Source organism: Fundulus heteroclitus, chromosome 24 (genome assembly GCF_011125445.2).
Source record: "Fundulus heteroclitus isolate FHET01 chromosome 24, MU-UCD_Fhet_4.1, whole genome shotgun sequence".
In the NCBI taxonomy this organism is placed as follows: domain Eukaryota; kingdom Metazoa; phylum Chordata; class Actinopteri; order Cyprinodontiformes; family Fundulidae; genus Fundulus; species Fundulus heteroclitus.
Window position 1 is genome coordinate 8,992,869 of NC_046384.1, and position 16,896 is coordinate 9,009,764.

Consider the following 16,896-nt stretch of genomic DNA (forward strand, 5'->3'; position numbering starts at 1 on the left):
TGTGCTTACTGACTAATTTTATGTGGTACAATGCGCTCAAAAATCTGTTAAAATGTGTAAGTACGACTTTGTTTAGCAACAAAGCCGCTCCGCTCAATGGATATTAGGAGTATTACAGTAAACTGTGTCACTACCTGATAGGACCCCTGAGCTGTCTACAAGACTGCCTGACTATAATGTCTAAACTAGAAGTGCATTCATATAAGGCAGCCTGGAGTACATGCTAGCAACAATAAACCTAGTAAGTTAATTCAATATAAAAATTACGTTTATTTTGGTCTTATGTTAGAAACAGAGCAGTGTAGTCCAGCTACTCTGTCCTCAAGACAGAGACGGATAGAGAGCTGTGGACATGAAGGAGTAATATTACACACTTGGGAAGAATATTTAATGTGCCTTATATGTGGACAAAGACACACATAGACACGTTAATTCACCTTATGGTACAAGAAATACGGTAATAAAGCTTTTTGCAATACATTAATGTGCTTGTAATGATGTCCAAAGTCAGTTGTCAAAGGCAGTGGCCAGCACACTTATTTGAATCAGCTGCATTTGGGCTGCAACACATCTAAAAACACGCAGGAGACCATTGTGGACCGAAACTGGCCGAATTAAAAATAATAGCAGAAATATATAAATGGCCCAAAAATCAAGTATTGATTTTATTAATACATATTCTGACAAAGTGAAATAACCTCACATCAAAAATGAAAGCGGTCTCATAACTTATAATTAGAGCCCAAAAAACGCAGCTCATGGAATTAACAAGCGACTTTAGAAAAAAAACAAGCAGACTTGGCAACAGTGCTAAAAACCATTTCACATGATGACCCTAGCTATTAGCTATTAGCAGTAGCTAATACATGGAGGGTGTGTTTACATTGTTACATTTATTATACCCCACAGCTCCTGTAGTAGATGTCGCTTGTAATTCATTCAGAGTACCACTAGATGGTGCAGCAGTGTGAAAATTCTACACACTGGGGCTTTAAAATTAAATTTTCAATTCAGTTCAATTACATTTTATTTATATGCCGCCAATTCATAACACGCGTCATCTCAAGGCACTTTACAAAGTCAAATTCAATCAGATTATACAGGTTGGTCAGAAAGTTTCCTCTCCAAGGAAACCCAGCACGTTGCATCAAGTCTCTCCAAGCAGCATTCACTCCTCCTGAAAGAGCGTAGAGCCACAGTGGACAGTCGTCTGCATTGCTGATGGCTTTGCAGCAATCCCTCATACTGAGCATGCATGAAGCGACAGTGGAGAGGAAAACTCCCCTTTAACAGGGAGGAGAACCTCCAGCAGAACCAGAACCAGGATCAGAGTGAACGCTCATCTGCCTCGACCCACTGGGGCTTAGAGAAGACAGAGCAGAGACACAGAAAGCACAGAAGCTCACATTGACCCAGGAGTACTTTCTATGTTATATGATAATAGTGGATGATTGGCCTCCCCTGGATGATGTCACAGCTAACAGAACACCAGACCAGGTGTACCTTCTATGAAGAGAAAACAGACAGAGAACAAAAAGTTAAAAGCTGAAATGACAAACAATGCAAATTGGAGAGCAGTAGGAGAACTCAGCAGAGTGAGAAAAATAGGCCCTGATGTCCTCCAGCAGCCTAAGCCTATAGCAGCATAACTATAGAGGTAGCTCAGGGTAACATAAGCCACTCTAACTATAAATGTATCAATTGATAAAAAAATAACCTGAGAAATAATGTTCTATTTATGTATATATTTGTCATCTATTTACACTACCACATGTTATAATTGACTTGACTGACACATTTTTCTCTTTATTTCTTTCCAACACATTATTTATTCAAGCATTTCATGTTAATTTAAAAGTTTATCATGTTTTTCTTATTATAGATACATTTATGTCTCCTTTATTTCCCCCTTGAATTTTCTTACCTTGTTTGTCTTCCCCAAACACCTCTTTATTTCCATTTGTTTTAAAAACAAAAAAACTTTTCTGTCTCCTTTTTTACTTGTCCTTATACATTACTGCCTCATTATGCAAATAAGGTGTGCTGTCCTTTATTGGGTCAGATCCTATACTATCTACTATTTCGATTCACTTTAAATAAATAATGTTGTGGAAATGACTAAAAAAAAAAAGACTGAAGGTCAATTATGCCATAAAATTTGTGGTAAAGTAAAAAGGTTGCCAAATGGTTACAATTTCATTATTTAGTCTCTTGCTGTAATTTTAATGTTATTGTAATTGTGTCGATTTATTAACTGTTACAATTCTACAAATATCTGTTTGCTGGTTCTTAACATAAAGAAGCATCACATTTTGCTTTTATTTTTTAAATAATCTGATACTTCTGTTTTTTTTTTTTTTTTACTGCAGTGTTAAACTTCACCCAAATACACTCAAACGATGAGATAACTAAGTTTATAATTCATGAATGAATGAATGAGGTTTCATCATATTAGTGATGGAACCTTAATTTATTTTCTTTTGTTAACCAAAGGAATAAAGAAAGGAAAACATTCACAGCTTTTTGTGGCTCTTGTAGAGTAAAGCCAACATAGATGGAGTTCTCTTACATTCCACCAGGGGGAGCCAAAGACTTTCTTGCAGTGGTTCAGGCTCAGACAAGCAGTCTCATGTACCCATTCTTGCTGGTGGACCTTTCTTATTCTTTCATTTTGCACAAATCAGGAGGTTATCCTACTTGGAACAAAAACTATCAGTAACATTTGGGGTCAAGCAACCCACCTTTGGGCTGATATCTGAAAAGGTCAAAAGGTCAACACAAAAACAAGTGTAGTTTTCTGACCTGTAGGACTTCATAGATTTGGGGGTAGTTAGTAGCATACCTACAGTAAAAAAAACTGTACAAGTGACCTCTGTTTGGTGTAGAGATTACACAGTATAAGGTATCAAAACACAGGATTCTCAGCGCCTAACAACTCAAGCTAGCAGCTAGTAACACTGACCCCTACACAGGTGAATGGCTAAACTATATATCAGCATAACTTAATCTAACCGCAACACTACTAAACTTTTGTCAAGTTAACAACTAAAAAAGCTAACAGCACATAAAGTTACCAGCTTATAGAGCTCACAAATAATAAGATAGTCTAGGCCAGGGGTGTCGAAAGGGTGGCCCAGGGGCCATTTGTGGCCCTTGTGCTGATTTTGTGCGGCCCTCCAGCTGCATCTTAAGAAAGATTTGGCTGACCAGCACTGTTGGAATTTTTTTTATTTTTAACTACTGTACATTTATTATAGACAAGTGAAAATCTTACAATTGCATTGAATGTTGCAACTTTTACTCCAATTTAGACTTTGATGCATTAAAATGTGATTGGAATTCAATTATTAAAATTGGCTTAATACAGTTTAATATGTTTTCTTAAAATTATATTTTGTTGGTTAGGTTAAAAGAAATAACATTACCAATATTTTTGGTTGTTATTTATTTATATACATTTTTTGATCCCTCAAATGCTTTCAATTTAACAATTTTGGCCCAATAGCCAAAAAGTTTGGACACTGCTTTTCTAGGCTCAAGATAACCTACATTCAAATCTGGTCATTGTAAGTACAATTATCCAACGACTGAAACAGTTCCAAATACTACTCATTCAGACTATCTACTGGAGCTAACATCTACTGGAGCTAACATCTACTGGAGCTAACATCTACTGGAGCTAACATCTACTGGAGCTAACATCTACTGGAGCTAACATCTACTGGAGCTAGCATCTACTCGAGCTAACATCTACTCGAGCTAACATCTACTCTAGCTAACATTTACTCAAGCTAACATCTACTCAAGCCAACATCTACTCGAGCTAACATCTACTCAAGCTAATATCTACTCGAGCTAACATCTGCTTGAGCTAACATTTACTCAAGCTAACATCTACTCGAGCCAACATCTACTCGAGCTAACATCTACTCGAGCTAACATCTACTCGAGCTAACATCTACTCGAGCTAACATCTACTCGAGCTAACATCTACTCGAGCTAACATCTACTCGAGCCAACATCTACTCGAGCTAACATCTACTCGAGCTAACATCTACTTGAGCTAACATCTACTCGAGCTAATATCTACTCGAGATAACATCTACTCGAGCTAACATCTGCTTGAGCTAACATCTACTTGAGCTAACATCTATCCGAGCTAACATCTACTCTAGCTAACATCTACTCAAGCTAAGAGTCATTGCGCAGTCATTGAAGTTAACTGCCAACAACCAGTCATGCTCACCTCTACTCAAATAAACATCTATCCAGTTGCATAACTATTAGAAACACAACCCCAATCCCCAATGTTGTGAATAAAAAACAGAATACATGATTTACAAATCCTTTTCAACCTATATTCAATTCAATACACTACAATGACAACATACGTAATGTTTAAATTTATCAACTTTACTCTGTTTTGCACATACTAATTTTTAACCCATCTGGCCCTATGTAAAAAGAAAATTTCTTTTTACATAGTTGAAAAAGTTGGGCGTAATTTCATTAGTTACACCCAGAGCCTGTAGAATCAAGAAACCCAGTGGATCAGTGGATCTTTTTGATCCACTGTATATATGAAGATACATTGTATATAACTGATGCAGCTTTTCCTACTTTTGGCACCTTCTTTTGACTATTGACTATTGAGCCGATGGGACAAGTGAATTTCTCCAACGTGAGATCAATAAAGCCTATCTTATCTTATCTTATCTTAAGAAAAGGTTTGAAACAAAGTAACTCAAATCTGTCAGTCTTGAAAGGGTTACAAAGCCATTTCTAAGGCTTTGGGACTCAAAAGAACCACAGTGAGAGCCGTTATCCACATCTGGGGAAAACATGAAGCAGTGGAGAACTTTCCCAAGAATAGTTGACCTACAAAAATTATCAGTATAGTGCCTTTTCCCAGAGTGCACAAAGATAAGCTAAGGGAATTCATAAATTTTTCAGTGGGTGCTCATTAAAAATGAGCGTAATGGTCTAATTTCAGCGTAATTTGAACAGCTTTAACCGTAACAGCTCATTATGCTGAAATGCACTGGCAAGAACCCTCAAATTTAACATTGTTGATTCAAGAAAACTTTAAATAACCAAATAGTAGTTGTACACAAAAGTGATCACGACTACACGAGACAACCCCGCCTAAAAATGAAAACTAAACTAACTTTTAAACATAAATGTCGTCTTTATGTGGCTCTTTTCATCCGTAAGCCTTTCTGAGTCACATATCAAATGCTCCAGTTACAGACCAAAACCGACAAACTTGGCCCTTGAAGCAAAACTTTACACTCAGGTCCAGACTCGCAGTCTCAAGTACATTTTTCAGCCAGCAAGACGTTGACTAGACATGACTGATCTTTGGCAGCGGCTGTTGTACTCTGAGGTAATACTTGTATTTCACTTTTCGAAAGCCTTTCAACAAGGCTTGATTTGGTTTTGTAGGTTTTTACCTGAAGTTCCGATAGTGGATCCTATTGGGTTTGTAAGTGGGGGCATAGGGACTGGACGGAGGGGTGGAGAAGTAGTCTACGAAAAAGAAAGCATGGGAAACCAAAAGTTATTTTATATTACATATATATATGTAAACATCAGCACAACTTTATCGTATATTCCCCTATTCTATTTAGGCACTCTGTAAGGAAATCTGCAAACCCACCATCACAGTGTTTTCTCTCTGTTTCCTGTCAGCTTCACCGCTGCCACCTTCACCAGAACCCTGAGACACGAAAAGCAATGTGTTAGACAAATGTGTTTGTTCGTCTTATTTCAGGATATTACAGAAATACTCACTTCATCTGGGTAATCATCGTAGTCACAGTAGGCGCGAAATGCCTTAGGGTCTCTCAGAAGTTTTAGCTCTGAAATTTCACCCTTTTGAAGACACAAACAACTTGTAAGCAATCAAGTATGATAATAGCCCCACAAATTCATTCAAATTCAGATAAAAACTGTCTGGAGCAAACACATTGTCAAAGTGGAAAGACGTACAACAACACAGCAACAAACACCCTCATTCAAAAATCTAAATAGGGTTATTGCACCTCCTTTTTGGTCTTTAAAAAAACTTTAAAGTCAGACTGGACTTGACTTGTGTCTAAAATCGGGTCTACAGTACCAAGCAAACCTCTAAATCTGCTACTTTTAGGAATGTTTGGAAACAAAATAACAGGTACTAGAGTTCACAAACGGCGCTATAGAACATACATCTGCATTTAATCCTGGGTACTCTATTTCTGATTTGGCAAGACCAAGAGGTATAGATTAAAACTTTTAGAGATGTGTAAATATTTCTAGGAGTGGATAGCTCTACTCTTTGCAAAAACTACAAGGTTAACCTGTGTAAATGTTAAAGTCAGTGATAAGACGGCCAGAAAAAGACTGAACAAGTATTGCTTTTTGAAAGGATAGAAGGATGAGTCCTTTTCTCTGTAAACAGAATATGGCATCATGACAAGATTTCTTTTTAAGTTTGATTTTAATAGATCACAAAACCCCTGTAAATAAGTTATTTGGAAAGACAGGTCTAAAGAGAGTACAACAGCTTGTTTAGAGAAAACCAAGCAGCACACCAGCACTGATCTATTATCAAGAGCAAAGGTAGATTGATGCTATCGGTTTGTTTTGTAGCTGGAAGACTCAGGCCACATCCGAAATGTTCTGATAATAGCTTCTGTTTCTTGAATGGTGGAAGCTCTTCTTCACACAAACCAAAACACGAGAAGGCGCATACACTTGTGTCACACACAGTACACGTGAAGCAATAATGTTAGCATTGCTAGCTTTACAGACCTAGCATTGGTTCATTCCACCTATAATAGGGTTAACGTATCTCTGGACATTTTCGTTAATTTTTATAAAGTGGGCTGTGCTTATATGCCATGTCATGCAAAGGATTGTGGGACTCCTTATGGCTCCTTAGCACCAGTAAGGGACATCTGAAGTTCCCTGTGGTAAAGGAACTATGATAGGAAGCATATGGGCTCCTTTTTTTATCTCCTTCCTTGCTGACGGCACTATTCCTACAGCACTTATCATGGCGACCGCTGACACGCTTCCACTTTTAAGATGCTGCCATTTACACCTTGTTTTCAAGAGTTTAACAGGAACTCCTCTGTCTACTAATATTCTATAGCCAATTCTGAAGTAATATATCTGAGAAATGAAGCTTAGGACAACCTCGGTCATCAACAGGACAATGGCCCAGTCAAAGTCCAGACCTGATTTTGATTCGGCACGCCATTGGATCATGGAGTGGACTGTTTTTCTACTAGCTATAGGTTCTGTATTTACATCCAAGTATTCTGCAAATGCTAACTAAAAAAATCTAACATTTCATGCTTTTGACAAAGATAAACCATCGTACTAACACAACTGTACAAGAGTCTATTGAAAGCCTTGCGTTGTTTATTACCTCAAACTTGTCTGGATCAGCTCCTCCTGCTTGACCCACAAAGATCCAACTTCCTGCATCCAGGTCCATCGGATCAGGCGAGCGCTCAAACCTCACCACTTGTGGAGCCATGCTGCATTCCTGGTAAAATCTGACTTGATCGTCATACACAGACAAGGCAAAGGTCCTCCAATAGCTGACAATACTCGGCATGTTGAAGCTGGCCGCCTCATATGAAGCCTCAGAATCGGGTTCAGTATAGAAGAACTGGAGCGTCTGACGACCTGACTGCTCTGCGCCGAGCTTCGCTCCGATGTACATGAACTTCTGGGAGCTATCCGTGATGGAGAAGAGGACGGAGGCAGCACGGGTGGTAGGTCTAAGGGCGAAAATGATGGTGAAGTCCCTGTAGAAGGGAGTGGGGACGTGGGCCCGGGCCGGCTGTCCTGACGACGATTTGGAGGTGAACCTGTAGGCAGGTTCTCTCAAAGGCCCGGTAAATTTTATTATTGAATCAGGTGGGGGATCTCCAATCAGCTGGTGCAAATCCACACCGTTTTCTTCTGCAAGAGAGACAAGACAGAGAATACAATTTTGATTTAAAAAGAAGAAATAGAAATAGTCCTTTTCCAGTTGGATTGTTAAATCTAACAGGTACAAATGAGGCAAAGATAAGTGAAAGTCACAATAAGGGGCATAAAACAACCATAAATGAAGGTTGAAATGGATGAGCATTACATAAGCACAATGTTTATGATTTACGGCCCATGAACTCAAACCTGCTAATAATTCAGTTCCCATAGACCGTAACAGGCCAAAAATAACCAAGCTGCAGCTCGGAGACCAGTAATTAGATTCTCATACACCAAAATCCACAAGGGGGAAAGAGTTTTAGCCTTTTGCAGATTCATGAGGTAAACTTGGGGTTTTCCCAAGTTTATGCGTGATGTCATTGTCTGAAAAGCTGCTATTTCTGTGCAAATAATGTAGCGGTAAATCACAACCATGAAGAGGCTATTAAAATGAGAAACTGCAGTCAATCAGCCTGTTTCACCATGACTTTTATTTGTTTACTTTTTGGTTAGACCGTGACTCAAGTCCAAATGAGGAAAAAAATATAAATATTTAATGTAATTTTAAATGGCAAATATATCTAGTGACTAGAACATTTGCCATTTTGACTGATTATCTTTTCAAACTAATAAAAACTATTGCAGATTTGTTTATTTGATATATTAATATTTTAAATCTAACACAAATCTAAGTACAATTTATGTTTACCATAATAGAGGCCTGGATAAGGAAAGGAACTTAAATATAAATTGGGGTTAAAATGGACTTTGGAGTTTCCCTGTTAGGAAACCTAGATCTTAATAAAAATATATACGCTGTAAAAATGAATCCCTCAAATTTTTAGGACCAAAGGCTGTTTAGTCATGATTTCTGACTTCATTTCCTGACTAGTTTTGTTTAAAATGCTTAGAAAAGCAGTGCTGACTATCACTATGAAACTAAAATGATGCCATGTTCCCTGGTGACATTTTCCAGAAGCATAAATATGAAGAACAATTGTCCTACTTCCCACCACTGTGGAAAAACCATAATGAATTGGCTAGTCCATACAAACCACACATTCTACTACTACTACACTTCAACCAGTTCGATGGAGTTTCTTCCTGAAAACGGTGGAGGTGCTCAGACGTCCACACAATCCTAGAAGCTGTGCTGTTCAATCTTTGGGGCCTCTGGGAGTTTCTAAAGGCAAATTTGCGAGTCTCAGTCAACCAAACCAACCAGCAACACTAGAGATCGACCAATACAGTGATTTTTCAATGCCCATGCTGATACCAATAATTCTGACATCAGTCTAATCGATACCTGATATGTGCTGCCGATTTTTTTTTGGAGCTCATTCTTGAGGGCGATGTGTAATATTTATCATTATGTCATTTTTATCACGTAGATAGAGAAAAGAAAAAACTTCCTTCAAACTTGTGTTTAAACCTGCTAATAATCACAATCAGCTTCTGACCGCCATTTGAAAAAGACACCAAAATAAAACGCATCACAACTCTTAAGGCGGCGCTTTGCTCGCACTTAATGAACGTGTCACCGCGAGAAAAAGAGCTTCTTTAACTCAACGTGGAGAAGGAGGTGAATAAACACTGACCACCGCTGCAATATACGGACATTATTTTATGTAAAGTCAGATGCTGTATGCGTAGTGATTGGTAATTGTTTTTATGTGGATATATGATTCTCCAAAGGGACGGACACAGAAACAGACCCACACCGTTTCCTCCCGCTCACAGTGAGACAGGGAGAGACTTTCAAAGGCCAGATCAGCTAAATTAAACAGATAAAACTGCATTAAAAGTTGAAAACTTACCCTTCTTGTTGGCATTCAGTCTTACAACATTACCAGCCACTCTATGCCAGGGAGGGAGCGGTAATGTATGCGCTCCACGTGATATCAAGACATGGCTGCTGAATGTGCTGATGGATCAGTGAACGCATGCACATATATATCGGCCGTAAATATCAGACGGCCGATGTATCGGTCAACCTCTAAGCAACACTACCACCAATCTACGGGGCTGCACACCTCAACCCAGACCTGGTCAGTTAGCTATCAGTCCTGGAGCCTGAGGGTATGGGACTGTATGCTAATCCCCAGGGTCATATTTTGTCTCTAAGACATAGAATGTCCATAGAATGTCACCTCAAAGGCAGGAAATTAACCGCATCTGGTGTTTGCACTGCAAAAACAGACCTAAAAATAAGTTAAAAGTTTCTTGAAACGAGTGTATTTGTACTTTATTTGAGCAGGTAAATAAGATAATCTGCCAATGGAATAAGATTTTTGCACTTAAAATAGGAAGAAATCATCTCCATCAACTTATTTTAATTGCAGTATATCTAATTATCTTATTTAAAGGGTAAAATTACTCTTTCCATTGGCAGATAATCTCATTTACCTGCTCAAATCATGGACAAATACGCTCATTTCAAGTAAATTGTACTTATTTCTAGTTCTGTTTTTGCAGTGTGGGCTCTTAACTCCTGGAGAAGGGCTAGACTCTGCTGCTCTGGTGGTGCAGGAAGGTTATCTCCTTCTGGAATTGTTACCTTTGCATCTCATCAAGGGTAAGAACTAGCTAAAACGTCTAGATCAGGTTGGCAATTTAGATAAGTGGTTGTTTTGATTTACTGTTATAATACAAGTAGTGCTGAATCAATGAGTAAAAACAGAATAATCTGAGGTGCTTAGGATGGAGCTGGACATAGAGTACAGCAAAAAGGGAACTAAATTTGAGTAAAATCTTCCTGAAAGTATTTATCCTACATTTAAGCAGGCAAGTTTAAATGATCTGCCAATGGAATAAGAATTTTGCACTTAAAATAGGAACAACTCATCTCCATTATCTTATTTCAAGTGCAGTTATCCAATTAAATTATTTTAGGGTTAGGTATACTCATTCTATTGGCATATAATCTTATTTACCTGCTCAAATCAAGGGCAAATACACTAATTTCAAGGACATTTTACTTACTTTTAGTTCCCTTTTAGCAGTAAGAGACTGCAGCCTCATCTCCAGTAATGGTGCACAAAGAGCTGAGCCAAATAGCAGGGCTGTTGGTTTGCCAAGAGCTTTCTATAGTCTGAAGATGAATCATGAAGGAACAAGATCACAAATTGCTTAAGACCTATAAAAAAAACATAATTTAAAAGGTCTAAGGCAGTATGTCAGCCTCAGGTTATTATTTTACCTGAAAAATGTTCATTTAATTTTATTTCCCTACGCCTTATTAATATTTAAACAAGCTCTATGTTGTTTTCCAGTTGATTTAAAGTATGCAGCTTTAAGCCGGACCTCCTCTTCTAATGCAAGCTTGTGGGAGATGTCACCATATCATCTTAATTCAAGTGCAGTATATCTAATTATCTTATTTTAGGGGTAAAAATACTCATTCCATTGGCAAATAATCTTATTTACCTGCTCGAATCAAGGGCAAATACATTAATTTCAAGAAAATTTTACTTATTTTTAGTTCTGTTTTTGCAGTGAACGGTTTCAGCTTCTTCAGCTGCAAACTGTTTGTTGTAGTAAAACATTAAGTTAAACAATTAGTGGTAAATTTAACAAACCTCCAATTCAAAACCGGGTGCATGTTGACACCCAGCCTGTGCAGCACTACCGTTGTTGGTTTGTTTCTATCCCTGTGGGATTTTCATCCAGCTGAATGTGGGGCGGGACCGGGTGGTCTTCTTCCCACTGAGGGCACCTGCTATCAGTTCATCTCCCATGAATGCAGCTGCTGCAGCTGTTCCAGCTCATGTGTGCAGAGAAGGGCGACTTGCTTTTAATTAAGACCATCCAGTTCGGTTCTATTTGAATAAATTTCCCCATCTGGAAGCTGTTTATTCTGACCGCAGCTCCCCCTACAAGCAAAACCCAGCAGTAATAAAGTAAACCTCCTCTGATCTAGAACTATGTCTGCTAACAAAACAGAGACTTGCGATTTTAAATTCGCTGACAGAGCTGCAATCTGTGTCCTGACCCCTAAAGTTTTCCTTAAAAACGAAAAGCAAAACGCAAAGATTGTCTGTGGGACATTTCCCGTCTTTATACATCTTACAAAACAGGTTAAAAAACAATCTTAGTCACATTTTATATAATAATCATGATTATTAGAGGGAAAGTAGATTGGAAGTTATGTGTGATGTCATTTTCAAAGCTTATTTTATAATATAAACAATTTTTTTTAGCAAACTTTGATTTTTCTAGATTGTAGACATTTTATGCTTGGATAATCATATGTGTAATTAAATTAGATAGCCTAGCTAATAAACCCTAACCCTAATTATGACATAAAATACCCTAAAATAACTCTATGCTTGACATTAGCTATGTTTACAGGCTTGAAATTCCTTGACCGGATTGAAATGTGTTAAATTATCTGCATACATTGTTTTTACGGGCACAAAATAAGTAAATCCAGTCATGATGTACATTTACATGCACCAGACTTTATTCAGTTCCATGCACTGTGACATGCACCGAGTCTTCAAATTTCCCTAAAAACTATAGAAGAAGCTGCACTTCTGTCTTTGCTGAAGAGAAATCTGAGGTGTTTGTTGAACTTTTTAACTTTATTGAGCTATCATACACAAGCAAACCCGGAATATGAACAATTCCATATGAAAAAATGCAGAAGTGTGCTTATTCTGTGTCTTCTGAGCACTCAGAACAGACCCGTGTGCAGTCCGATGGGGCACACATCTGTAGTCAGGGCGGTTTACTCCAATCTAAATGACATCTTCAGAAGCTTGACGCTATTCGGATTAACGATAAACCAGCCGTCTCATTCAGGACACTGTTTCATTCTAATTGAGCTTAATCTGATCACAATTTTCCGACTGTCGTGTTTAAGTGACGTATTTTTATTCCATTCGGCCCTTTATTCTGATTACTTATGTCCATGTAAACATATCTTGTGACACATTGAGACATCACCTTTTACCTTTTTTAAAACCAAATGTTATCTTGAATTCTGCGTTCCCTAATCCAGGGTCAGAATTTACACGTTTAAACTCAAATCCATACATAAAGTCCTCGAACTCTTCTAATAAATGGTGCTGATGGTTCTAGAATATCATTTAGCTTGACAAAGCCAAGGCCAATTTACTTCGTACTGGCAGTCATGAGTGACTTCAGCTCGGAGTTTGTCTTTGCAGCATATACAGGATTTATTTGATGACATTTGGTGGATTGTAAGCTCCCCCATTTTTTTTTTTTACATCCCCATCATCAGTTCAGGCAATTTTATGCAAGTCTAAGTTATTCTGACGTTGCTCCACTTTGCCACAGTCCTACAAAGGATGCAGATGAAAGGAAAGCAGCAGGGAGTTTCTCAAAACTCCAGCCTTAGTATTCATGTCCTAAGCTTAAGAGTCGAGCCTGTGCACAAACCAAGCATCCCAAATGAAATTAATTCCCAATTTAACTCTACCAGATCTGCCAAATCTGAGTGCCTCAAACATCCAGTCAGAACTGGGCCAGAACCACGTGGTGCTACATTCTGACTAGTTGATCTGCAGAAACAGATTCTCTTTCGTAGCCAAGTCATGCCCGCTTCAAAACAGAACGAAAGGCAGAAAGAGGCAAAGCATCTCAATTATTTACTCATGAAATAATTACAGGATAAAAAAATTCAGGCATCATTTAAAAAAGCGACAACGACATAAAGCTAAAGTCTCGCTTCTGAAGACGCGACCAAAACCCAAGAAAAAAAGCTTCCATATTCAGTTTCACATGTCATTTCCACATAACTGAGAGAAATCCTACGCCGGTTCACGAAGTGAAGGCAAAGCCTCTTGCAGCGGCGGTAAGAGGCTCAGACGGACAGATGGGCAAGCAGGAGGAGGAAGGAAATGCGTGTCAGATATCCATGGGAAAGTGGACCATGAGGGACTCTTGGATGGATGAAGCACACCGCCCCAAGAGAAGTAAGGCTGACAGAAAACACTGGTTGAGACATGCCAGAAGGTTATTATGGAACAAAAAGGACTCCTCCAGAGGTTTGAAGAGGGCCTCCTTCCTCTCTGGAGGAGATGTATGATTTTTTTCTGCAGGAAATACAAAAATAATTCTCTTATGAGATTAGTAAACAATGTTAGATAGGCGAAGATTTACTGCTTAATAGTTAAAAAGGTCTTTATTAGTAAAAAAAAAAGGGTTATTTAATCTATAAATACTAGGAACACATATCAGTGTGTGCAATCTGAGTAACTACATGATTTTAAAAGCTGCCGGCCTTATTAGTCTAAATAAGCCCAGCGGAGGCATGCTAATCTGACCACATAATGATACGCTGTGCTGAATCACATCCTTTATCCTCAAATAACCTGAAACCACATACTGGCATTCACACAGTCAACGAGAGAGGCAGCCATTTCCCTCAGCCGGCCCTCAGCTGTAGGTCTGCCCTCTGGAGAGCAGCCTGTTAACGAACAGAGGCGAGACAGCTGCTGCACCTTCATCTGGCCTCTCATCCACAGCCAGAACCTTCATCCAGCTCTGTATCCACAGAGAGGTCAGAGGCAATTAACACCGACTGATGAGGAGGAACCGTGAATGTTCTTGACGTTTAAAATGGTCGAACCTTACAAGATCATTCTGAATCCTGTGTCCTCTCTGATGCTCTCCTCAGTTTACCTCATGAGTTTTCTGGTGAAATTAGGTCTGTGGACTGACATGGACATCAAAGAGGGTTGATTTTGTGTCTGGTAACTCTTTCCGTCTTGATTTTGGCCGTATGTCTTTGATCACTCCCTTGCCGTAAGATCCAGCGACGACCCATTTTGAGTTTTCTGGATTTTAATGTCATATGTGGTGACAATTTGAGGAATACAGCATGGCATGTATCTCCTACTTGATTCACAAGACCTTTAGAAGAGAAGCAGGACCACCGCATCCTAGCCGCGGGCTTAAAATGTGTTCACCACATAAATCGGGCTGGAAAAATTCCCTACATGAGCTATGCAGCTCTCACACACCATCTATTATGCAACAGAATAAATGCAATAGGGACTCAAATATGACAGCAATGACCCAATAGTAACATTTTCTCACACTACACAATACAGATGCTTTCCTCACCACAAGATTTCGGGTATATGAAGCAGAAAGTGAAACATGTGCCTCTATTCACCGTTTGACTGATTCTGACCACTGCAGAGTTCTCAGAGAGCGCTAGAACTTCAATCCCAGGTTGTCTGTCATTCCTTTAATATTTCTATAGCTTTATTATATTTAATATTTATCATTACTATTAAAAAAATAAAATTACAGCATGTCATCACGGTAAAGTAACACACCTGGTCATGACCCTGCAGAACACCGTGAATTCTACCCCATTGATCCCAGTATACATGCACTGTTCAGCTAGGTAATTAAATGTGACACACGCCTCAAGCGTGGACTTGATATTCCTCAAAATTAACTTGATTTCCACAAGTTTAGATCCATGTAACACGTCTTATTTAATACGTCAGCTTGAGTGGCGAGATAAGAAACAATCTGATAGGATAGGGTTTCGCCTTGTTGGACTAAAGCATATTGTTTCACTTACAGCACTGCTTACATTTAATAAGCTCCACATGTTTACCTTTGCCGCAGGACAGAAAAGTTTTTATTTTATTGCTGGTTTTTGCATGTATGTAGGAACTACACTAGATGGTTATTGAGACTTTGTGACTCCATGATGCCAGTATTATTAACAGTGAACTTTGGAGATTCCTGTTATCCTCCTCACTGTGGATGTTGGGAAGATAATCTTTGATCCTCGTCAATCTTTCTTTCTCACAGTTCCAGTTGATGTATATTTTGTAATTACTGCTCTGACTATAAGATATTGACCAGTTAATGTAAGCAGCTATTTTCTTGCAGTCATTTCCTGACTTGTGAAGATCAGCACACATGCTGTCCATGAACAGCATGTTGTGTTGTTAATCCCATATTTACAGCCTCAGGAATCCAAAAGGAATGGATGACTAATAACTTACAACAAAACCAAAGTATACATTTTTGAAATATTTGATTTGCATTTAGTGCCGGTGTTGACTTGCTGCAGGATTGCGGCTTAAACTTCGTTAAACTATCTATTGTCGAACTCCAGAGGGAAATTCTAAGTATTTTAGGTATAAGGCCGTGCAAAACGGGTATACTCAGTAGACCTGCATAATTATTAGCATTATCAGAGCTAATTATACCTTGCATTAATTTTCTAAATGCCAGTAATATATTCTGTTATGCTGCGATAGACTGGCGACCTGTCTAAGGTGTATCCCGCCTCTCGCCCATTGACAGCTGGAGATAGGCACCAGCACCCCTCGAAATAGGAGTGTTAGAAAATGGATGGATGGATATTCTATTATGCTGCAAGCAAGTTGAGAATAATTACATCGTTTCTTAAAACTGGGATTTTATGCCTCCTTTAAACTGTAAACAAGCCAATTTTAGACTTAACATACATTAGGGTCAGTTTTCGAGACTTGAATAGTATCCATGTGTAAGAAAATGTTTCAGCTGACATCACTGCTAACAGTGGGTAATTCCCTATTCAGATGAAAGCCTTTGACTATCTGTCTCTGCTCATCTTCTGACTGTCTGCCCAACACTCATTTACCACCCATCAAGTGTTGCTGGTTCCAGAGGGTAGGCGACTAGCGCTGCCCTCTGGCCCCTGGCAGGAACATCGAACAGCCTTGTGCCATACCAGCTACAAGGCTTCCCTTTTTACAGCTTCTCTCCTCAATCAAGCATACAATCGAGGCAGTCTGTCCTCAGAAAAAAATCTTTCCCACCCACAGCAGCCATCATAAAAGGTCATCAAGAGATCCCCTCACCCCCAAACTTTCTCCCATAGCAGATGGCCTGACTGACATCCCCTCTGGGACTCTGGAAAAAAGTAGATCATAGCAGCTGATTAGTCAGCAT

At 38.9% G+C, this 16,896-nt stretch overlaps 1 protein-coding gene across 5 annotated transcripts in view; it reads right to left on the reverse strand.

Annotated features, from left to right (window-relative positions):
* Window positions 1–16,896, reverse strand: part of LOC105918938 (collagen alpha-1(XVIII) chain) — a 60,482-nt gene that overhangs the window by 20,893 nt on the left and 22,693 nt on the right. For all 5 annotated transcript variants that reach the window (XM_036127834.1, XM_036127831.1, XM_036127832.1 and 2 more), the window contains exons 2-5: window positions 7,415–7,956; window positions 5,794–5,874; window positions 5,660–5,719; window positions 5,454–5,529 (exon numbers count right to left, since the gene is read on the reverse strand). In XM_036127834.1, coding sequence (XP_035983727.1) covers window positions 5,454–5,529; window positions 5,660–5,719; window positions 5,794–5,874; window positions 7,415–7,956 — 759 coding nt within the window. The remainder of the gene's footprint in view (window positions 1–5,453; window positions 5,530–5,659; window positions 5,720–5,793; window positions 5,875–7,414; window positions 7,957–16,896) is intronic.